This window comes from Bubalus kerabau, chromosome 10 (genome assembly GCF_029407905.1).
Source record: "Bubalus kerabau isolate K-KA32 ecotype Philippines breed swamp buffalo chromosome 10, PCC_UOA_SB_1v2, whole genome shotgun sequence".
NCBI classification, from domain to species: Eukaryota; Metazoa; Chordata; class Mammalia; order Artiodactyla; family Bovidae; genus Bubalus; species Bubalus kerabau.
The window spans coordinates 12,137,367-12,162,323 of NC_073633.1; the positions used below are offsets into that span (position 1 = coordinate 12,137,367).

A 24,957-nucleotide genomic window follows, 5' to 3' on the forward strand; every position below is an offset into this window, starting at 1 on the left:
AAGCATCAATTCTTCAGTGCTCAGCCTTCTTTATGGTCCAACTCTTACATCACTACATGACTACTGGAAAAATCATAGCTTTGACTATATGAACCTTTGTTGGCAAAGTGATGTCTCTGCTTTTTAGTATGCTGTCTAGGTTCATCATAGCTTTTCTTCCAAGGAACAAGCATCTTTTAACTAACCAAAATTAGTGTCTTCTTTTTTGATGGACCAGATGGCTTCAGTTTGGTCATGGGAGCTCTTTCTGGCCAACTCCTTTGTCCTTGTAGCACTGTCCCTGACATTTCTTTGAGATATCCTTGCTTTGTGGCCACAAGCAGATTTTCCAATCTTTCCCTGATTGTGTGCTCAGTCGAGTCCGACTCTTTGCGACCCCACAGACTGTAGCCCGCCAGACTCCTCTGTCCATGGGATTCTCCAGGCAAGAATGCCAGAGTGGGTTGCCATGCCCTCCTGCAGGGGATCCTCCCAATCCAGGGATCAAACCTGGGTCTCCTACATCTCCTACAGGTGGGTTCTTTACCACTGCACCACCCAGGAATCCCCTTTAAAATTGTCATGTGTTTGTAACAATTTTCCTTGCTTAACACATGAGGCTTCTGGATTCAGCTTTTCTTACTAAATAAAGTTTATTTGCTGGTTAAGATTCTGATACACTGACCACAAGGTAAACACATGTCTGCCTCTCCTCTGTGTAAGGATGGCTGTTCCCACTGCAGAGTCTGGGGTTGCTGTCCAGCAGTCATGTCTTCAAATGCAGTGAAGACGCCAAAATAGCACCCATTCAGGGCTTGGATTTATGAAAATGGCTGCAGCAGCCCCACTTCTGGTTGACCAGCTGTTCCAAGTACCCTGCGCAGTTTGTGAAGAAGGGCTCCTCTAGTAGGTGAACTTGAGGAACTGGTTCAAAGGCAGGCTCGTTACCAAAGCAGCTCAAGCGGTCCAGAATCTTCCCACAGTGCAGGAGATGCGGATTCAATCCCTGGGTTGGGATGATCCCATGGAGTAGTATACCCACTCTACTATTCTTGCCTGGAAAATCCCATGGACAGAGGAGCCTGGTGGGCTGCATCAATAGGGTCGCAAGGAGTTGGAGGCCACTGAGCACACAAGCACACAACATACACACACACAACAGTGATACTGAAAACAGACCGACACCTACTGAGCCTTCCATTACATGCCTGGTGCTGGTCCAGGTATCCTGTTACAGGTATAATCTCATTTAATCCTCATGACATACGTTTTCTGTACAGTTATTAGTCTCATTTTAAACTATGGCGGGCCAAGATCATACAGCTAGTAAGGGGTAGAGTTGGGATTCAGAACCAGGCTGGATGGCGCCAGACCCTGCAGTTACTTAGGCAGCCAGTCATTGTCCTCAGAAGAGAGAATATTTCCATCCAACTAGGAAAATGAAAAGAACAGTGGCATTAGACTTGAACTTCAGCACAGGTCTCTAAGCTGTTACATTTGGGATATTTTAAAAGGAAGCTTCCCCAAACTTCAGAACAGGAAGGACCTTGAGATGTTGAGTCCAGTTTATTTCACCAATGAGGAAATTGAAAGATTGGTTTATGTGAGTCAGAGTCACACACTGAAATGTGGCCAGGCTGGGGCCAAGATCCAGGGCTTCTGACTCCAGTTCCCTCTTCTTCCTAATCAGCCATGAGGCTTTGATTTACAGACATTCATCTCCCATATTACAACATAAAATGAACTGTGCATGATGTGATCCAGAAAAGTTGAAATAAACTCAGCCTTTGCCTTTTAAGTTTGCATTTTATTACTGTAGCACCTCTTAACGCATATATTCAAAGTAGTAGAAAAAAAACTGATAGTGTTTTTTGTTTTTTGTGTTTTTTTTGCTTTTTTGCTCTCTTTATTGCTTCTTTTACTTGAACTGATATTATTAGTACAAAATAGAAGCACATGGGCCAATGAGGCTTTTGCTACCGAAGGACAGCTCCTCTATTACTGGCCTTTTCTTAGCAACACACATGTACTGTAGCTTTTGATGTGATGAAATGCTAGCTGTTTCATGCCAAGTGCTTTATTATACGTGGAAAGTGACATCAGTTCCTCAGCTGCCTTTGGAATGCTCTTGGCTCTTTGTGTTGGTTGTTAGGCACTAAGGTGCTTAATAAATTCAGCCTTGAAGAGCTCTAAGAAATTGGTGATTGGACAGACTTTTGTTTTTTAAACACTAAGACTGGGTTTCCTGTATACTTCAGGTAATGCCCTCATTTGAATTGAAATGCTTGGAAAGGAGTGGGCCACTGTTGCTGATTCTTTTCAGCATGGGAATCCAGAATACGTACTTTTCCTAGTAAACATTTGCCCCCTTGACTAATCTGCTAGGACATACCTCCCACATAGAGATTTAGTATATAAACTCCCACACTGTGAAAAGTTCTCTCTCCAAAAGTAATAGTTCAAACTTCAACCTCAAAGATAAAATAAATGCTGAAAATTGAAACCAAATAAAAATATACCTTAACATTAAAAAATACATGCTTTTGGTGAAAGTATGGAAATGCAAATGAGATTTCTACCTGATCCTGACTAGCACACGAAAATCTGATTTGAGATAAATCTGACTCAAAGATTTTTGTATCCAAAAGGTACCTGACTTCTCAGCACCATCTTGTGGTAACTTTTAGTTAAACTGGGATGTTTGCTTGTCATGAGATTTATGTTATACAGCATAAATGGAGAAGTAAAAAATATAATCAGAAAGTCTTCCAGTCTCTTTAATACCGTAGGGAAACATGAACACTTCTGTTTAGTGTAATTAATTTAGCTCTTATTACCAACAAACCTCTGTTTTGTGGAAGCCTGGGTACCTTACAGGGACAGACAGTTGAGAGTAATTAAATGAATGACCAGATATCTCCAGAAAGGAGATACAGTGAAAAGAGTCATGTCAGGCTCGTCGGTCACGGGTGTCTTAGTCTTCCTTACAAAACTGACATGACATGACTAAAGTAGTAGGAGTTTCTTTGATATATAATGTTATTATTTATTTTGGGCGGTGCTGGGTCTTTGTTGCTGCATAGCTTTTTCTCTAGCTGCGGTGAGCTCCTCTCTGGTTGTGGTTCACAGGCTTTTCACTGCAGTGGCTTCTCATGTTGCAGAGCACAGATTCTAGAGCCGGGGGGCTCCAGGAGCTGCAGCATGTGGGCTCAGTAGGTTGTGCCTCCCGGGCTCTAGAGCACAGGCTCAGTAGTTGTGGTGCGTGGGCTCAGTTCCTTTACAGCACATGGGATCTTAATGGCTCAGGAATCGAACCTGTGTCTACTGCGCTGGCAGGCTGATTCTTTACCACCAGGGTATCCTGTTGCTTGTTTATTTGTTTTAATCATCTGTAGTAAGAAAGAGTGCTATCCATTGACCAGAAAATTAAGGTAACTCATGACAGAAGGCAAACAAACGGGATTGGATTGACTGAGAAACAAAACAGAGGGCCACAGCCCAGAAACTGTTGAGTTGTGCAGCAAAGCTTGGAGCTGCTGTGGGGTTTGGGGGTTTTGATGGGAAGAGGCGAGCCCTAAGCCAGCATAATTTGGATTAGTTAGACCTGCTGAACCTACTAATCCTTCCCCAAGGCAACAAGTGTAGATGCTGATGGCAGGGAAGCACACCAGTGCCCAAGAAGACACAGGGAACCCCAGTCTAAGAAGATAAGACAGTGAGCGCCCTCTGGACATCAGCCTCCTTGTTCCTTTCCCGTCTCCCTGAGGCTGGCTTCTGTCACGGGATGCTTGTGGTTTAGTCTCTAAGTCCTGTCCGACTCTTGTGGCCCCATGGACTATAGCCCACCAGGCTGCTCTGACCATGGGATTCTCCAGGCAAGAATACTGGAGTGGGTTGTCATTTCTTCCTGCAGGGGATCTTCCCGACCCAGGAATTGAACTCAGGTCTCCTGCATTGCAGGCAGTTTCTTTACCAAGAGAGCTACCAGGGAAGCCTCTGTCACGGGGACCTGCAGCCAACACTGACAAACAGTTGCAAGTCTCAGACCTCAAGATGAGCCCCAAATCAGGAAATGCCAGACATTTGAAGGAAACGACAGCTCTGAAAGAGGAATTACATTCAACAAACAGAACCAACACCCAGGGAACAAATGAAAATAGTCAAATACGTGCACGTAGTGAGTAATTCATTTTGTCTACTTAGTAAATATGCTGATAAATAGCAAAACCAAAGATAAAACTAAGAAAGAAGAAAACTGGATACAGATTAAATTAGAAAGTAAACTAATAAAATGTATTTACCTAAACTTTTATTGCATAATCTAAAAATTTAAAAATGCATCTAAAATTCCAGATTATCTCAACATTACATAGGAGGGGAGATAGACGTGGAAATATATTAAGGATAACTGATATTCATTAGCTTAGCCTTTGATGCAAGAATATAAATTTCAAGTATGTTAAAACAAACAGAATAGTATTGTAATATACATAAATATACACTGTAAATATGAAATTATTTTATGTATAAAATTTATTAGAAGAGATTTTATGGGAGACTCCTAGTTAAATTTTACTGTCACATTTTCAAAGTTTTTCCCATTGAATTACTTTTATACTTTTTTTTTGGTCAACTTGTTCAGGTGTATTTTTTAATTTAGTTGTAAAAGGAGATAAAACTACAAATCAGGAACCATGAAAGAATGCATACAGTGGTATTTTTTTGATCATTTATGGATCTATTTTTATTTTTTCAAGTATGGCTTGATTTTACTTTCCTAGAATTCTTTTGTAACTACACCCCTGTCTGTTTAGTTCTGTTGAATTTTGTTGTTTCTGTTACAGTCAGAAGTGTGTGACTAGGTTGACATTTTATTTGGTCCAAGTGACATGAGGTCCCTTTTACCTGGAATATTTTTTCTTGTGTAATAAATTGAGAATTGGTTCATAAAATATTATGGTTTGGGAAATATCAGCATCCTAGTTTTAATTATAATGACTTGTTATACCCCTGATAATCTCTAAAGACCTAGAATTTAAACTAAGAAATGTATCCTGTCTTTCTAGCTTTGAGTTATGAATACATAATGTCTGTTTTACATTGAACGATGTTCAGAGTCCAATATGTTTTTCCCTTGTGAATAAGATACAAATATATTGGAATGTAGTAGTAAAATTACCGTATGTTTAAAGTGTCATTTGTCCTTTGGTTGTTGTTTTGAGGGAAAAGGCGGGGGGTGGGAAACAGAGGAAAATAAATCCCCCCAGAAAACAACCTTTAAAATTCAGAAGTTCATTCATATGCATTTCCTGGAAGAAATTGAAATGGCCAATATGTGTATGAAAAATGCTTACCCTCACAGTGAACAAAAGGAAATGTAAACTTTAATGACATTTTTGGCTATCAGATTGGTGAAGTTTTCATGGATAGAATCCTCTGCTCTTAAAGGGACAGAGAAAATGGCATTTTCATGGATTGATGGTGGAGTGGGGCCATGCCCATCACCTGGGTCTTAGTTCAGTTAAACACTCAGACTCAGGACTGCGTGCCGTAACCATGTCGATTAGCAGATGCTCAGAAGGAAATACAGCCTACCAGCAGGACAGCATCAAGCGTTTGCTCTGCAGTGGGGGGCTTCTCAACACTCCACGTAGTTGTCCACACAGCTGTTTAGAACCTGTTCTCTTTGGTGCCCTGGGTGATAAAGTGGGTGTGAAGTTATGAATGAGACTTAACAGTGGTAGTTACTGAAGGCTCCGTGGCTGAGCACCTCAGTCCCCAGGAGCCAGTATCTATTATAGCAGCTCCATAGCATGGCTTGGAGAAGGCAATGGCATCCCACTCCAGTACTGTTGCCCAGAAAATCCCATGGATGGAGGAGCCTGGTAGGCTGCAGTCCATGGGGTCGCTAAGAGTTAGACACGACTGAGTGACTTCACTTTCACTTTCCACTTTCATGCATTGGAGAAGGAGATGGCAACCCACTCCAGTGTTCTTGCCTGGAGAATCCCATGGACGGAGAAGCCTGGTAGGCTGCAGTCCATGGGGTCACACAGAGTTGGACACGACTGAAGCGACTTAGCAGCAGCATAGCGTGGCTTCCCAGTTTCCTGCAAGAAGTGTGCCAGTTACAAGAGTCACTGAACTCAGGAACACCTAAAGCTGTGTATAGCCTACTAGGTATTTATGATTCCTTCTAGTCAAGATGCAGTTTGCCAATCAAGGGTTATTTTTCTCCTAAGCAATGATGCTTAGTAACATGGTTGTCAGTATACATTATTGGGCGCCTAGGGGAACAGAGCTTGAAACTGAACTGAAGGAGGGCATATTCTGTTGTAGAAGGGAGAGGAGTTTCATTAACTCTTTGCTCACAGAGAATAAATGTATAATCTCTTTTTAAGAAGACAATTTGATAATATATATTAAAAGTTTTGTGTATATATCCTTTCAATTTGATAATTTTCTGCAGGAATTTATGTGATGAATAAGATATATGCACAAGTTCAGTTCAGTTGCTCTGTAGTGTCTGAGCCTTTGCGACCCCATGGACTGATGTGCCTATATAAGTAGGTTCACTGCAACATTATTTATCATAGTGGATAATTAATGATCATCTAAATGCTCAGCAATTGGTTAAGCAAAATATGGTACATTCATATTATAGAATACTGTTTGGTGGCTCCGATGGTAAAGAATCTGCCTGCAGTGTGGGAGACCCCGGCTTGATTCCTGGGTGGGAGAAATCCTCTGGAGAAGGGAATGGCTCCCACTCCAGTATTCTCGCCTGGAGAATCCCATGGACAGAGGAATCTGGTGGGCCACAGTCTATGGGGTCACAAAGAGCCAGACGCGGCCAAGTGATTAACACTTTCACTTTTTTCATGTGAATTTATGGAATAGATATTTCCAGAAGCAATATCAAAATGATTTATATCAAAGTATTTACTGTTTAACTCTGAATGATGTTTTCTATATATTCTTTTGAAACCATGGATCAGTAATTTTTAGCTTTGATCACATATTAATTTTTTAAGTGATTATTTCTTACAAAGATCAAAAAATTTAATTTCAATGGATACTGCTTACACTGATGGATCATGCATTTTAAGAGTTTTCATTCCATTAAGAAGGCTTAATCTTGAACTCTTTTAATGAAATTTTGTGTTTATAAACTACTCAGATCTGTCTCATATCAACATTTGAAATAAGTCTTGAAATACTTCAAACTGTCAAAATCATTCTCAGTTCATTTTCCTGTATACTGTATTTGTAATTCTGATTAAATTAAAATTAAATTTCCTAAGTTATAAGTCTATCAGAACTGATATTAAGTGAATACAGAATTTTAGTCAGGTTGTAGAGTTGATCTTGGGGGGCTGGGAAGGTTAAAATACATGTAGTTCAGAAACTATGGCTCAATGTTTTTGAGGTGAAAAGTCACATAACTAAATATTTTCATCCTCTTTGGTAGAATTTAATGTCAGACTCTAGCTTCTTTTGTCAGTTTACAGGCAGGTCAGTTGTGACCATCATTGCTTCCTATTGAACTTTTTAAAAATATGTACACATTTCTCTGCATTTTCCGCTTTTTAAAATATATCCACGTCATAGTAATATATCCAGTCATAGTAATATATCCACATCGTGGTTTGTCTTTAACATCTTTCCATCTACCAGTAGTCTTGCTGCTCTATTTATTGGTTCAGAATGTATAAAACAAATAGTTCTCCAAGGGGGTATATGGTACTTGGAGGCGTATATAGGTATGGAAAGGAACATATAATTTCAGCCCTACTTTAAGCAAAATGAAGTCATGTAATATCCAAAGAAATGTTTATTGCATTTGTTACTTGCTGTTTTGTGTTGTGTCCCTTAGCCTCCCTATAACTGGATGATTAGGTTAGTTCGCCTGTGGGCATGCTGTGTAGTTCAGAAGACCAGTTTTCCAGACAGTGACTGGGACTCGAGTCCTAGTCCCAGTAGGGACTGTGTCACCTTGGGACTCAGTTTCCTCATCTGTAAGATGCATGAATTAGCTAAGATGGTCTCTTAGGTGTTTCTCAAATAAAAAGACCCTTAAGATGTATGTGATTTCTAGCTCTAAGATTTATGATGATGAAGTTTCTGATAGTTTTATGGTTTCTCTTTCAGTTTATATCTGTTCAAACTAGGAATTGCACCCCAGATCCAGGATTTGCTGGGCAAAGTAGACTTCACAGGTACTATTCTTTATCTTGATAATCTTTTACAGTGTGGTTATTAAGAAAATGTAGCAATATTTTTTTTTCATTTTGATATTGATTCCCTTTTTTTCCTTTCTGTTGATCAGAGGAGAAAACTTGCTTATTGTCTTTAGGCTCTGCCAAGCATCTATTTCCTCACCTTTGTGAAATGAGAAAGGGAGGCTGGCTTCTTTCTAAGGCTCTTCTTTAGAATTGACCCCATGTTCTTGATGAACACATTTCTTCACACAAATACCCTCATTCCTGCCTCCATCTCTATGGCTTTCATTGATTTTTTTGGCTGTTGTTCTTTTTCAGAGGAGGAAATCAGTAATATGAGAAAGGAGCTTGAGAAATATGGAATACAAATGCCATCTTTCAGCAAAATAGGTGGTATTCTGGCTAATGAACTGTCTGTGGATGAAGCTGCACGTGAGTCTACTTAAGATTCAGACTTGCCAATGGCATGAGACTTATCTATTCTTGATTTTGGTTATAAGAAATCGGATATTTAGAAGATATTATAAGCACTCTAAATTTTTTTATATGTATTATAGGTAATTGATTGGAGCACATCAGAATATAACCAAATAATTGACCTTGGACTCTAGACATCTGCTTGTACAATGCAATTTAAGAAGTTCCAGAAATATCTTTACTCTCCCAAACATTTCTCTGCTTTCTTTGTCCTTAGATTTCAGCGGCAGGGTACTCATTGCTGGGAATCTTTCCATGTTGCGAGTTAAATTGCAGTCGTCTCTTGAAAACAGCATGATACTTTCAAAGTGTCATCCTGCAAACTCCCAGTGGTTGCCATAGTGTTTGATTCACATTCAATGCAAGTTGAACAAATGAATAGGAATCATGTAACAGATGCTGAGGACCCGAGATAAATGCGCAGGTGGGGAGGTTGTCGCAGGGATGTGCTGTGATGTGTCTGAGGTTCTATTGTCTGCATTCTTGACTGGACCCCATGGAAGAAAGTAAAACTGCTTTAGTTGTGCCCAGTCGGTACACCTGTCCATGTTGGCTTTTGCTGATAAAGTTCTTTTTTTTTCTTTTTACTTTGCAGTGCATGCTGCAGTCATAGCCATTAATGAAGCTATTGAAAAAGGAATCGCTGAGCAGACCATTGTGACTCTAAGAAACCCAAACGCAGTCTTGACTTTAGTGGATGACGATCTCGCACAGGAATATCAGAAGGAACTCTGGGAAGCCAAGAAAAGAAAAGAGGAAAATGCAAGGCTGAAGGTATTCAGTTAGATTCTGAGTGCTCAATACAGTAATAAGCATGGTTATACATTGCTAGTTTGAAAAAGCTTTGATGTTATGAGGGATATTTTTAAAGCCACTGGCTATGGTCTCTCTAGCCACAGGCTATTGGTTTGGTGAAGTATAAAGGAAAAAGAAGACCATACCCTCTGTAAGGAAATTAGGTTTTCTTTTTTGATGAGTATTACAGGTAGCAAGGATGAAAGATCATGTTGAAAACTTATCAAGAAGGTGTAGAAGGAGCAGTTAAAGATTTTCCCTAGTTGAATAGCACCAGCAGACCTCGTATTAGGTGGCTCACCTTCAGATTTATTACTAGAGGTTAATCATTGAGTGTGGTGAGGTTAGAGAAGACGCTTTTGAATTCGCTTTCCTAGTATTTTCCCCATAGTTTCCCCTCGTATTTGAAGAAGTGAGTTCCCTCCTTGGAAAGTCAGCTCCTGACCCTCACTTTATATTTCCTGCCTCCTGTCTTACGGAAAACTTAGCACTCAGATTCCACTTCTTCACCAGCTTTCCCCTCCTTAAAGTCTTGCCATGTCAGCTTCAGCTCCGTTACCAAAGTAGCCCCTTTATCTTCGCTTTTTCTCAGGGGATGGCATTGGGCACACTTGCCCCACACTGCCCCTGGCCTTAAACTGCCTGCTTCGCCACCCCCCACCCATGTTTTCTGGGCCTCTCTGCTGCTGTGGACGTCTTCTGCATCTCTTCACATCTCTGCTTGTTCCTCCCCCTAAATGTGGAGAGCCTTCAACGTCTGACGTTGAATCACTCTTTTCTCTGCACTTCCTCCATTGAGCTCGTCTACTTGTTGAAGAACTCAAGCTGTCAGCTTGATGCCCTCATCCCTTTGCCCCACCCCATCAGGAAGATGCTCATCCCTACCCTACCCTTCTCAGAAACGTGCCTTGTACTGACTTCCCTTTGGAATGACCCCCACACTGTTTCAGAACTCTCTTTATGCCCTCTGTGTCCTGGGCATCACTACCCTGTGCCGCCTTTTCTTGCTGGGCTGACCTCCATCCGCCCCCCTTCTCGTGTCACCACTCCTGCCTCAGCCCTGCCCCTCCTGACCTTGTCTCAGGGCTCTTCCCCTTGGGTTCCCTGGCTTCCTATCATTTTCCAAGCCAACCCCTCTCCCGAGTTCCAGGTTGCAAAATTGATCTTTAGCTACAGATCTGACATCATCCCTCCAGAAACCTCCCCTGATTCCCTGCTGCCTACTGAGTCAAGCACAGGTCCTTCTTTTGGCCTCAAAAGGTTCCAGCATACCCAACCTACCTCCCCTGGCTAACCCACGACACGCACTCTGACTGTAGCCCTGACACACCAAGCTTTCTCACCGTTGTGATCAAATCCTGTTGTCTACATCCTTCTCTCTCTCCTCTGCCTTGAACATTACTCTCTTCCTCCATGATGATGATGAAAGTCACTCAGTCATATCTGACCCCATGGACTGTAGCCCACCAGGCTCCTCTGTCCATGGGATTCTCCAGGCAATAATATCAGAGTGGGTAGCCATTCTCTTCTCCAGGGGATCTTCCTGACCCAGGCATCAAGCCCAGGTCTCTTGCGTTGCAGGCAGATTCTTTACCATCTGAGCCACCAGGGAAGCCCCCTCTCCCAGGCCCTCCTCAGTTGTTGTCTCTTTGTAAAATTTTTCTTTCCACCCGTGTACTTCCCTAGAATATATGTTGTTCTGCTATATTTGTTATTTATGTTCTTGATTTTTCTGTTAGACTGAATCAAATGGCCAATATTCAGCTGGTTTTGATCTACAAAAAAATGGCAGTATCAAGTAGTCCAACCTAATGTTTTCCACATTAGACAATTAGGGCTTTACAGAGAGTCACTGGGTCTGTTGTTCATTTTGTAACCCTTGCTGGCATAGCTAACCCTGGTGCTCTTCACAGAGCAGGCACTCTTAAATGCTTGTATCGAGTTCACATGAATATTAACAAATGGTTTTTAGCACTCTTTAAGGTTTTGCTTTTGAATATCAAGCTTTGGAAACACTTAACCTCAAGAATCAATGAAGCCTTTGTTTTGCAGAATAACTGTGTCTCAGAAGAAGAAAGAGATGCATATGAAGAATTGCTGACACAAGCAGAAATCCAAGGCAATATCAATAAAGTCAACAGTGAGTAATGGATCATATGAAGGAAATGGATACTTCTATAAGATGCAAATTTTTCTTATCTGAATCTCAGCAAAACTCTTAACATATATCCTTATATAAGTGCCTTATATGATGACAGATCCACTAAAAGTGTTGCTCTTAATTCTGGTGCATCATCTGCTAGTTTTCCATGGAGCTTTTCTGGCCCTCTTGTCCCCCGTCCATGCAAAGTACCTCAAAACATCTTGAAGCAGGTTGACTGTACCTTCCTGTTTCATCACAGGAACAGCATATGTCATTTTTTGAACCTATCCCTTATTGGGCTAACCTTAAAGTTCTTTTAGTAAAGATTATGAGTTAACGATATTCATTTCTTGCCCAGGATTATATGATAACATTTTATTGGAATTGTAAAGCTGTTATTGACACCTCTGCTTTTTATTACTTCTGAATTATTAGTCTGCAGTGTGTAAGAATTGTTCTCTTACCGCTTGTGTAGCTTTGGTGCAAGTGAATAAGATGTGGCAGACCTAAAAATCACATCGTGGCAGGTTTGAATCCCATGGCCCTGAGACTCCATAGAGTCACACAGGACAGTTCTCCTTGGTACCTAGTTCAGTTATGTGACTATAAAGAACAAAAAACTGGGGTGATTAAAATAAGCATGTGCAACTTTAGATACACTAGTCTCTTTATTAGTCTTTTTTGTTTCTCTAATAAAATTTATTTTTACTTGAGGCAGTAAGGAATTCTCTTTGACATTTATGTCCCCAAGGTCAACCTAAATAACCCACATACCCTGAAAATGAATACATCAAAGGCCAGTTAGTCCATTTAATAAGGCATGTGAACTTCTGCCAGGTTTAAACTTGGAGTGTCCACTAATTCTGGTAGTCCTAAACCCTCGGTGTAACCTGCTAGATGAACTTTGAATGTTCTTTATGGCTCTTACCGCCTTCAAGGAAACGCACATCTGTAGGTTTTAATCAAGAGTGTTCCTCTAAGTTGCTGGTAGAGGCATATATTACAGGCTTCAAATAAGGAGGCCCAGGGAAAATTGATAGATATGTCTAGGAGTTAACCCGAGTGGGTTTGAGAATTTACCTCCACTTACAAGTACTGCGAGCACCAGGATTACTTTCTTTAAGGAACACCTTGACATTTTGAGATGTGTGCTCCTATTTTTATTCTTATTAAATTTTGAACATGTTGGTGATGATACATGAAGTACAATTTCAAGTTTCTCTTTCTGCTCTGTTTGAAAGCTGAGAATTTCATTATGCTTGACAGAAATGGATTATAGGAAGAAACTAATATTGCCAGCGAGACATCTGAGGTTCATAAGCTTAGTGGGGAAATGGTTCCCTAGCTCTATGCCATCCTTTATTTTTGAAATGTTTATAACCACTAGAATAGATATCTTTTTCATGTTAAATATAATACCTTATATAAATGTTTCATTACTTGATTGAATGACACAATTTCCTGAGGACAAATTTGATGCCAAATTGACTATGCTTTTTTCCCACTTTTAAGTAAAAAGCATGAGATGATTTGCACTAATGCATAACCAGCTAAAATTATGAAAGACATTGCAGTGTTTAATGGCTTTAAATGCATAGAACATGATTATTCTGAAGGTTTTAATCTCTCCCCATTGGAAAATTTATAGTAATACTAGAAATATCTAGTATTAGTCTTGAAAAAATTCTCCAAAGCATATTTTAGCCAGTGACATGACAATGAGACAATGGTATGCTTTAAAATATGTCAGTGTAGCTACTTGACAAGCTCTCCCCCAGTCATTGAGCTTGTTATATTAAAATGTTGAGGTGTCTACATTTGTAGCAGCCATGGTAATGGCAGAAGGTGACAGCTTGATGATAATAGTACCAGGTCTGTTTTCAGAGGCTTCAGATTTGTTTGGACTGCAGTCATTTAACTTGGAGTTTGATACATGCTTTCCATTCATTACATATATTCTGTTAAGATGAGGGCTTGAGACTTTGTTAAATGCAGAGTGTAAAAGAGTGGTTAAGCTTACTTTATATTTCTTTTTTTTTTTTTTTAGAAGAAATGGCTCATTAAGAGTGTTTTAAAGGATATATTTTTTCTTGTAATATTTTACCATCCAGTTTTCCAAACTTATATAATAGAGTTTTCAAAGGTGAAGTACAGTTCTATTCAGGATAATTCGAGACACAACCAAAAGGCCTTGGATAACCTTAACAGAGCATCAAACGTGACAAACACTGACCTTCTTTTCTGGAATTCTTTCATTTCTCATACTAGTTCTAAAAATAGAAAAAAGTGTTTGGGTTCTTAGGGTATTATTCTAACTTATTCTAAAAGTGTAAGTTTTCTGGGGTGTGGCATGAAAGACTGCATTACTTCTAAGTGTTCCCTGTTCTTGAATGAGGTATCTCAGTAGAAAAGCTATTGAGCTTGGCTCCGTGTGAATATAGATAGAGAAGATAAATTCCCATCTGTTAAAAAGGGTTAGAATAATCTTAGCTGTAGTCTAGTCATGTGTTAGGGAAACAGACTAATCCTTGAAAACTCTAGAAATGTCTGGGTCTGTGTTGTCTCTACTAACCTGAAACCTTCTCTGTAAGGCCAAACCCCACTGGTTCCGCCCAGTTTCTGTTGCCCGGTAGCAGAGTCCATCACTCATTCTTCCATTTAGTCACAATTCCATTTCTGTTTTCTTGAAACTATACTGAACTTACTGTTCCGAGTACCCTCCATGTGGTCACTAAAATTCAGATCTTTATAATCTGAATGTTATAACTCATAGAGACATCACAGAGCTTCTGATTGGATCAGGTAATGTAAACCAAGGCATGTCTGTGATGAGGGCGTTTTTTTATTTTTTAGGTTAAATGGTGCAGTAGCTCTCCCCCACCCCACTCCCCACTTATCCACAGTTTTCTTGACGGAAATGTCAGTTCCCTACTGTCAATTGCAGTCTGAAAATGTTAGATGGAAATTTCCAGGAATAACGCCTGTCTTTTCAGTTACCTGCTGTTCCAAGTAGCATGGTGAACTCTCACGCCACCCCCTTGGCACGTGGATCGTCACTTTGTCCGGGAGGCCCCACCCTTCAGTCACTTAGTAGCCGTCTCAGTCACCAGACTGTCTGGTGTCATAGTCCTTATGTCCACGCCGTCCTTGCTTTGCTTAATAATGGCCCCAGAGCCCGAGAGTAGGGATGCTAGCAATTCAGAGATGCCAAAAAGAAGCTATTACATGCCTTCTTTAAGTGGAAAGCTAATGGGTCAATGAAGAAATCAAAAAAATAGCTTGAGATGAATGAAAATGGAAACCCAACTTGCCAGAACTTATGGGTCATAGCAAAAGCAGCTCCAAGAGAGAAGTATATAGCAATACACAACTACTTCAAGAAACAAGAAAAATTGTAAAATAACAGTAGATAAAACTGAAACAGAGTCATAGGCACAGAGAACAAGCTAATTTTTGCCAGAAGGAGATGGATGGGATGGGAGAAATAGTTAAGATGTTAAGAGGGACACTCTACCAGTATAAAATAAGGAAGTCCTAAGAATGTTATTAGTTATTGTTGTTTATCTCTTACTATGCCTAACTTAAAAATTAAACTTTATCACAGATGTGTATATATGGGGGGGTAGCGGGGGAACAGTACCTGCAGGGTTTGGTTCTATCTTGGTTTCAGGCATCCACTGAAGTTCTTGGAACCATACTAACACATGGGGACCACCATTCCAAGGTAGAATTATATACTCATATGACTTTTGGTTGTAATATTTTTAAAAACATATCTGAAATTATATTCCCCTAAAAAAACCACACTTTACAAAACACAAGAGATGAGGAAGACTATTTAGAGACTTACTGACCGTTCTAGATCAAACAGCATTGTGTCCAAGTGCCTCCTGTGGGGTCCCGTGGTGCTCATTCAGAGGGAAGATAAAAGCAGGGCAAGCCTTGCTTCTGGTCTTCACATATCTTTAATCTCCTTGGGGAGGCAGAGATAACACACAAAGAGCATTAAAGAGCAATGCCTGTGGGATACACATGGCCCAGTCCTAAATACCAAAACAATGCCCAAGGTGTGAAATTCTCAGAAACTGAAGCCCTGTGAGGACTTTATGGGAAAACTGGTTCCAATGCTGGACCTGAAAGGAAGAATTTTGCAGGGAAGTCATGCTAGGCAGAAATGACCTTATAACTCCAGCTTTATCAATGCTGCAGTTCTTGTAGGGACTAGCTCCAAGGATTAGACTGTTTTCCAATTACAAGCTACCAGTTCCAACGCTTTGCTTACCATCCAAATGCAACTTTTCAGAGTTCATGGAAGATGACTGCTCAGGCTTTAATCCTTGGAAGTGTGGGCTGGTGGGGTCAGGCCGCAGTGGGAAAGGCACAGGTTCTGATGAAATGTTACTCCGACCCCAGGGCTGGCTGCAGTGGACCACATCAATGCTGTTATTCGGGAGGGTGACCCTGAGAACACCCTGCTTGCACTGCAGAGACCAGAGGCCCAGCTGCCCATTGTCTATCCCTTTGGGGCTGCGATGTATCAGAATGAACTTTTCAACCTCCAGAAGCAGAACGCCATGGTAAGTCAGAAGAGACTTGGTTACAGGATGTTCATTCTGAGTCCTAGCAACGAGGAGTGCTGCTGAGGACAGGTGAGTGGAGTGGAGTGGAGTGTCTTCAGCTTGTGCCAGTCGCTGGTCTCGTTGGCTTCCCTGTACCAATTCCACACCACCTTCCTCTTCAACTCCTGCCTTTCATCTCCTTAAAGAATCTGAGAGCATAGTTAGGAAATGCAGTCAGGGCTCTACACAAATACGCACTGAAAACTAGTTGTTCTTATTTTCTGTGTGATTTTTGAAAAACTTGGTATAATTTAATAACAGACTGAAAGTTTTTTTTAATATCTAACTTTGTTGATTTAGATTTCCAGAAATCTGCAACCAAGAGCATTAGCACCATGGCTTTGATTTTTGTCAGTGTCTGTTCTTACTATGTTAATGGGATTAAGCAGTAAAATCATATAAGGTTACAGTAAATAAGAGCATATGTACTAGTACAGGATTAACCTAAACAATGCAACAGAGTGAAAAATACTAAAGGCAGTGCCAAGAACTTAATGTATGAAAGAGCTAATATTTCAAAGACCTGGGAAAAGAAATGAAATCCTTAGAAGCATTTAGCCATTTGGGAAAGAAAACATTACCTCACTACACACAATAGAGTAAATTTCCAGTATGAAAGGTTATGTGTAAAAAATCATTTAAAAATTAAAGTTCTGAAAAAACATGGAAGGACATTGGATCTTAAAATCAAAAACAGTAGTGCTCTACCAAAAAACAAGAGGAGGAAAGCATAGAGCATAAACAGGCAACTCACAAATATACAGGGACATTTTTATCTATAGTACTGAAGAAAGGAAGGAAACCATATGTTTAACCAGTAACAGACTGCACACCCTACTATTAAATGGAAAAAATGAGATTGAAATATATAGCATTATCTTATTTTTTACAATCAAAAAAGGAAAATAGTTTAAAAAACCAAAGTCTCTGTAAATGTTTGCATGAATTAAAAATTAATGAAAGTGTGTGTCACGAAAGGCCTTGGGTAGTAGGGTTTGTCTTCTTATCCTTGCTTATTAAGAGTTACAGTGCTTTATAAATAGCTATTGCAGTATGAACTGTGCATACCACTTGTATGTGAATTTTTTTCAATAGTAAATACTATAGTATGATATGATACACAGTTGGTTGAATCCGAGGATGCAGAAACTAGGGTACAGAAAGATGAGCATACGGAGGACCAACTTACATGGGGGCAGAGGAGCCTGGTGGGCTACAGTCCACGGGGTCACAAAGAGTCAGACATGACTTAGTGACTGAACAACAACAGCCCTGTGGAGATTTTGGACTGCGTGGAGGTTCAGCGCTCCTAACTCTGGTGTTGCTCAGTGGTCAACTCTATTTTGTAATAAAAGAAAAATAAGTTATTTCTTTAAACTGCCTGTGGGTTCTCTTGTTCATATTGTCCCCGTTTCTCTCACTCTGCGGCCTAAAGCTACGTACACTCTAGCACATTCATCCGTTTTTTCTTTATTTGCCCTCATCTTTTTGGCTGTATACCACTTTGGGTATTTGTGGTGAATCTCAAATGATTGCATTCTGCTCTTTACTTGTAATTCGATACCTTCCTTCTATGTTAAACTCAGAGTTAATGTAAGGTCTTTGGATAAAACTTACATGTTCCCTATAAAAACCCTCCTTCCCATTTGCTTTGGAACATAAAATTGTGCTTTGTTAATCTAAAATCAATTCACTGTGAAATTTCCATGGAGAACCAGAAAGCTATAGTGCATTTTGGTATTAATATTATACATACGAAATATACAATATCCTAAATGTAAAGATAGATATCAGGGTTTTAAAAATTTTATTTTCATGCTTCCTCTATGTTCCTTCAATAGGATGGAAGAAATAACCCTTTTGAAGCTGGGCCAAGTCAGTATAAAATGGTTAAAAGGAAAAGAATGGTGAAAGGGGCTTTCTGTAACCTGAGACTTATTTTTTAAATAAACCTAATCCTTACCTGCTTTTCATTAAAATTTGCCTCACATTTCTTCAAATATCTAGACCCTAGAGTACATTTAGAATTTCTACCCACTTATAAAAATGTGACTTAGACTAACTTGTTAAAACTTAAAATCAATATTGCTTAATGACTTTGATTTACTCTTCCAGGGTTATCATCTTTAGGTAAAATTCTCCCCTCTTTTCCTTACCCTTAATTCAAACTGAAAGTCATTAGTTATACTAATGTCCTACTCTGCACTTAGAGACAGCAACGATGTTATCCAACCAGTAGCTTAATTATTTGGTAAGACTAAGCCTGTTGGCAGCCAGTATACCTGCAGATAGGAAGAGGCTGTGGCCATGCAGATGTTTATGGAGTCATAACTAAGGATTGTAATTAACTCAATTCCCCAGACGAGCATCTAAGGAAAATCCAGAAGCCACTGACCTGTTCTTGAAAGCCAATGAAAAATAGATGACCAGGCAGCCCTCTTTGTCCTGGGTTCTCACAATCTCTGACTTTTCTGTACTGTTTGAAGTGAACCTTCTGAACCCCCATCACATACATGGGGTGTGTGAATTTGGGGAGCTTATATTACCATATGTTTCCTAACAGAACTACTTGGCCCATGAGGAGCTCTTGATTGCGGTGGAAATGCTATCTGCTGTAGCTTTACTCAACCAGGCCTTGGAGAGCAGCGATCTTGTGTCTGTGCAGAATCAACTTAGAAGTCCGACAATAGGCTTTAACAATCTGGACGAGACATATGTGGAACGGTAAGGGAACGTTTTCCAAACTTCCTTTCAGTGCAGAGATGTGTGTTTGGCAGACCTCACAGATGAACGATTTATTCCTTCCTGAAGAAATCCATATAACCATGCTTACTTTTTTTTTTTTTTTTTTTGCCATGCTCATTTTCTTAAAAGCTAGTCTACTTTGTTCTAAGAGTCCTTCAAATATTTGAATCCTTCTTCCCAGTTTTCCTTTTAGAGGAACAGAGTCTAAGACGGAGCATCCTGTGGCAGTTTCTTACTGTATATATTATTAGCAAAAATTGACAGGCTTAAGTAAAATAAATGTTGAATGCATACCTTCCCTTGGGCTTCTTTAGAAAATAACAGAATGTGGAAGAGTTGGAAGCAGCCTTAATAATCGTCCAGACCGGTTTCTTAGTTTACTGGTGACGAAACTGAATCTGGATTTGTGGACCCAAAGTTGGGCAGTTGAGCTTCAAACCTCATTCTTCTGATGGTTAAACCAAAGGACTCCAGAGACCCCAGTGGCTCGTGACAGTGGGTAACGATCTCAACTTAGTGTCTTTTATTTCTTGTTCCTGAAATAAGCTACTCAATAGTATAGTTGATAGAATCAAAAACACTATAGCAGATACAGAGAGAAAACTAAGGGCCAGAATCATCAGTCAGTTCAGTTGCTCAGTCGTGTCCGACTCTTTGCGACCCCATGGACTCCAGCACCCCAGGCTTCCCTGTCCATCACCAACTCCCAGAGCTTACTCAAACTCATGTCCATCGAGTCAGTGATGCCATCCAACCATCTCATCCTCTGTCGTCCCCTTCTCCTCCCACCTTCAGTCTTTCCCAGCATCAGGGCCTTTTCCAATGAGTCAGTTCTTTGCATTGGGTCACCACAGGATTGGAGCTTCAGCTTCAGCATCAGTCCTTCCAATGAATATCCAGAACTGATTTCCTTTACGACTGACCTCCCTGCAGTCCAAGGGCCAGGATAAGGAGCCCAATTAGAAAGAAAGAGAAGTCGCTCAGTTGTGTCCAACTCTTTGCAACCCCATGGACTGTAGCCTGCCAGGCTCCTTCATCCATGGGATTCTCTGGGCAAGAACACTGGAGTGGGCTGCCATTTCCTTCTCTGGTGGATCATCCCGACCCAGGGATCGAACCCAGGTCTCCCACATTGGAGGCGGATTCTTTACCAGCTGAGCTACCAGGGAAACCCTCATTTTACTTATAAGTGAGCAGTTATGGATGATCAAGGGCTCAGACTCTCTTCGAGCAGCTTCCTTTGCTTAAGCAAAAGGGACAAAGGGAAAGGAACACTCTCATACAGAGGTGGATGTCACCAGAGTGAACCCTGCCATTCTGGATGTGAGGCCAATTAGAGGTTAAGACAAAGTGAAGTCACTCAGTCGTGTCCGACTCTTTGTGACCCCATAGACTGTAGCCTACCAGGCTCTTCTGTCCATGGGATTTTCCAGGCAATAGTACTGGAGTGGATTGCCATTTCCTTCTCCAGGTTAAGACAAAAGCCCAAGTGAAAACGAGTGAATTTCCAGCTTGGATTCTTGTGACCACCAGGGGGCGATGTCTGCATAGATCTTGACAAAAGCACTTACTGGTTCTGGAATTGCGGAAGTAGGTAATTCTCTTGAGTGACGTACAGTCCAGTCGTACAGGAGAAATAAAGACTTGCTAGATTTTTTTTTAATGGCATTTGACCACTTGTCTATGTAGAGAATGGCCCCAAAGTAGTAGAACAGCCACCAGGGAAGCCCTAGTAGAACAGTGGCCTTTGCTTGTTTTTGGTCATCTTGGAAAAACTGATGTTCTTATGCAACTTAATTTGACGACTTGGTTTCTATAACTTCTTAGAGTCTATTTCCAAGGTAATTTATTTCGACCTCTGCTGTTTATGTTAATGGCGCCATCCTCTCCTCCAAGCTTAGACACCTCCAGTTAACGTGAGTTTTTCTCTGCCTTTGTGAGACACCCTTGAGCTATGCGTAGCCTGCTCACTTTTTCCCAGACAGTAGCCAGTGTGTGTGCACCGCACCTCTGCATAACGTTTCCATTTCCCAGCGACCACTTCAGTTAGACATTTCGCTTTTGCTTTTGAAATGACCTCCAGATTGGTCTTGCTCTGTCTTTGCCGTCCTCATTCATTCTTTTCTAACTAGGCTTTTCTGCTTTCTCAGTTAGAGAAGGCAGAGTTGGTCTCTTTGTTATGAAGCCTAATGGTCTAACGGGACTTGTTGATGAGATCATTTTCAAGACACAGAGCATCCCTGCAACCTCCCTCTAAATGACAGTACCCCCTCCCTCCAAATCACCCACTTTGAGGATTAAAAATCCTCTCTTCCTCTATCTCAATTTACAAATAACCCATTAAGGAAATGGACCCACACCCCATTTGAGAACCTGTGATTTTCAACTGGGGACACGAATAGGCTTTAGAGTGCAAATATTCTGTATGAAAGACTTCTAAAATTTTATTTTAAAATAAAATCACAAATTTTAGCACTTTCCAGGTCACCTGGATGACCCAATACCAACAGGAGTTTCTTGAGCCCCTTTGGTTCTTATATGGATCGTTGCATTGGTCCCAAGTGGTCTCCTACAGCCTCAACATCTCAGTTTCCATGCTAGCTTTTAACCAGGTTCTTGGAAGCCCAAGAGGGTGGGTTTTCAACTTTAAGAAACACCTGGAGTAACAGGCAAATTTGGCCTTGGAATACGGAATGAAGCAGGGCAAAGACTAATAGAGTTTTGCCAAGAAAATGCACTGGTCATAACAAACACCCTCTTCCAACAACACAAGATAAGACTCTATACATGGACATCACCAGATGGTCAACACCAAAATCAGATTGATTATATTCTTTGCAGCCAAAGATGGAGAAGCTCTATACAGTCAGCAAAAACAAGACCAGGAGCTGACTGTGGCTCAGACCATGAACTCCTTATTGACAAATTCAGACTTAAATTGAAGAAAGTAGGGAAAACCACTAGACCATTCAGGTATGACCTAAATCAAATCCCTTATGATTATACAGTGGAAGTGAGAAATAGATTTAAGGGCCTAGATCTGATAGATAGAGTGCCTGATGAACTATGGAATGAGGTTCGTGACATTGTACAGGAGACAGGGATCAAGACCATCCCCATGGAAAAGAAATGCAAAAAAGCAAAATGGCTGTCTGGGGAGGCCTTACAAATAGCTGTGAAAAGAAGAGAAGTGAAAAGCAAAGGAGAAAAGGAAAGATATAAGCATCTGAATGCAGAGTTCCAGAGAATAGCAAGAAGAAATAAGAAAGCCTTCTTCAGCGATCAATGCAAAGAAATAGAGGAAAACAACAGAATGGGAAAGACTAGGGATCTCTTCAAGAAAATCAGAGATACCAAAGGAACATTTCATGCCAAGATGGGCTCGATAAAGGACAGAAATGGTATGGACCTAACAGAAGCAGAAGATATTAAGAAGAGATGGCAAGAATACACAGAAGAACTGTACAAAAAAGATCTTTGTGACCCAGATAATCACGATGGTGTGTTCACTGACCTAGAGCCAGACATCCTGGAATGTGAAGTCAAGTGGGCCTTAGAAAGCATCACTACGAACAAAGCTAGTGGAGGTGATGGAATTCCAGTTGAGCTATTTCAAATCCTGAAAGATGATGCTGTGAAAGTGCTGCACTCAATATGCCAGCAAATTTGGAAAAGTCAGCAGTGGCCACAGGACTGGAAAAGGTCAGTTTTCATTCCAATCCCAAAGAAAGGCAATGCCAAAGAATGCTCAAACTACAGCACAATTGCACTCATCTCACACGCTAGTAAAGTAATGCTCAAAATTCTCCAAGCCAGGCTTCAGCAATATGTGAACCGTGAACTTCCTGATGTTCAAGCTGGTTTTAGAAAAGGCAGAGGAACCAGAGATGAAATTGCCAACATCCACTGGATCATGGAAAAAGCAAGAGAGTTCCAGAAAAGCATCTATTTCTGCTTTATTGACTATGCCAAAGCCTTTGACTGTGTGGATCACAATAAACTGTGGAAAATTCTGCAAGAGATGGGAATACCAGACCACCTGATCTGCCTCTTGAGAAATTTGTATGCAGGTCAGGAAGCACCAGTTAGAACTGGACATGGAACAACAGACTGGTTCCAAATGGGAAAAGGAGTTTGTCAAGGCTGTATATTGTCACCCTGTTTATTTAACTTATATGCAGAGTACATCATGAGAAATGCTGGACTGGAAGAAACACAAGCTGGAATCAAGATTGCAGGGAGAAATATCAATAACCTCAGATATGCAGATGACACCACCCTTATGGCAGAAAGTGAAGAGGAACTCAAAAGCCTCTTGATGAAAGTGAAAGTGGAGAGTGAAAAAGTTGGCTTAAAGCTCAACATTCAGAAAACTAAGATCATGGCATCCGGTCCCATCACTTCATGGGAAATAGATGGGGAAACAGTGGAAACAGTGTCAGACTTCATTTTTCTGGGCTCCAAAATCACTACAGATGGTGACTGCAGCCTTGAAATTAAAAGAAGTTTACTCCTTGGAAAGAAAGTTATGACCAACCTAGATAGCATATTCAAAAGCAGAGACATTACTTTGCCAACAAAGGTCCGTCTAGTCCAGGCTATGGTTTTTCCTGTGGTCATGTATGGATGTGAGAGTTGGACTATGAAGAAGGCTGAGCGCTGAAGAATTGATGCTTTTGAACTGTGGTGTTGGAGACAACTCTTGAGAGTCCTTTGGACTGCAAGGAGATCCAACCAGTCCATTCTGAAGGAGATCAGCCCTGGTATTTCTTTGGAGGGAATGATGCTAAAGCTGAAACTCCAGTACTTTGGCCACCTCATGTGAAGAGTTGACTCATTGGAAAAGACTCTGATGCTGGGAGGGATTGGGGGCAGGAGGAGAAGGGGACGACAGAGGATGAGATGGCTGGATGGCATCACTGAATCAATGGACGTGAGTCTGAGTGAACTCCGGGAGTTGGTGATGGACAGGGAGGCCTGGGCGTGCTGCGATTCATGGGGTCACAAAGAGTCAGACACGACTGAGCAACTGATCTGATCTGATCTGATCTGATAGCTCTCCCTTATGGTCTTAGAACTTCTTCATAGTACACGGGTGCTGGGCAGGGCCACCTGGCTGTGAATTCTTACAAGGTCACTACCCATTTACCATGACTTCTGCCCTTGGGACTCTGTTTCCCAGAAAGATTCTTTTGCCCAATTCTCACAAGAGTGATACAGGGTTGGCATTGGCTCTGGGCATACGGTGTTCCCAGATTAATTGTTCTAAAATGTACTTACGTTTATCATGCACCTCCCTACGACTGTCCTCTGTTCTCATCTGAATTACCCTCAACGTGGTGTTCTGCTCTTAGCTCTAGCTATAGTCCTCCTATAGTCCTCCTTGTATTTTGTGCTTCAGCCAAGCTGGATCCAGACACACGCTGTTCTTTCTGGCTTATCTGCTCGTAAGCATACTTGTCTCACCACTAGGAACACAATGCCTGTCACCCATCTCCACCTAGCACAGCTCTGGAGCTCCCAAGCTCTCCCTGCCAGAGATGATGCTTCTGTGAACTAGTCTTCTAGTTGATGCTTCTCCCACCCCAGCTAACGTCATCTCTTCTGAGAACTAACATGATGTGGTTAAAGGAACATAGCCTTGGAGCCAAACATAATCTGTGTGACTCTTCCTAGCCAAGCCCCTTTCTCTTCATCTGTAAAGCACAGAAACACACACCCAACAGAAGCACCTGCTCTGCATTTCCAGAGCCTCTGTGAGCCTGTCCCAGGCCAGCTGCTCCATCGGTGAGGGTTTCTGTCTGCTTCTCCTTCCTTGGAACTCCGTTACTTCCACTCTTACGTGCAACCTCTAATTTTATGACTTTTCCCATGCTCTGCTGTTATTTGAGCTTTTTTTCATCTTATCTAATGAGCTGAAAGGCTTCCCAGGTGGCGCAAGTGTTCTTGCCTGGAAAACTCCATGGACCGAGGAGCC

At 41.0% G+C, this 24,957-nt stretch overlaps 1 protein-coding gene across 3 annotated transcripts in view; it reads left to right on the forward strand.

Annotated features, from left to right (window-relative positions):
• Positions 1 to 24,957, forward strand: part of IQGAP2 (IQ motif containing GTPase activating protein 2) — a 305,783-nt gene that overhangs the window by 175,472 nt on the left and 105,354 nt on the right. For all 3 annotated transcript variants that reach the window (XM_055536607.1, XM_055536609.1, XM_055536608.1), the window contains exons 6-11: positions 8,131 to 8,198; positions 8,520 to 8,633; positions 9,274 to 9,452; positions 11,526 to 11,613; positions 16,030 to 16,193; positions 18,799 to 18,959. In XM_055536607.1, coding sequence (XP_055392582.1) covers positions 8,131 to 8,198; positions 8,520 to 8,633; positions 9,274 to 9,452; positions 11,526 to 11,613; positions 16,030 to 16,193; positions 18,799 to 18,959 — 774 coding nt within the window. The remainder of the gene's footprint in view (positions 1 to 8,130; positions 8,199 to 8,519; positions 8,634 to 9,273; positions 9,453 to 11,525; positions 11,614 to 16,029; positions 16,194 to 18,798; positions 18,960 to 24,957) is intronic.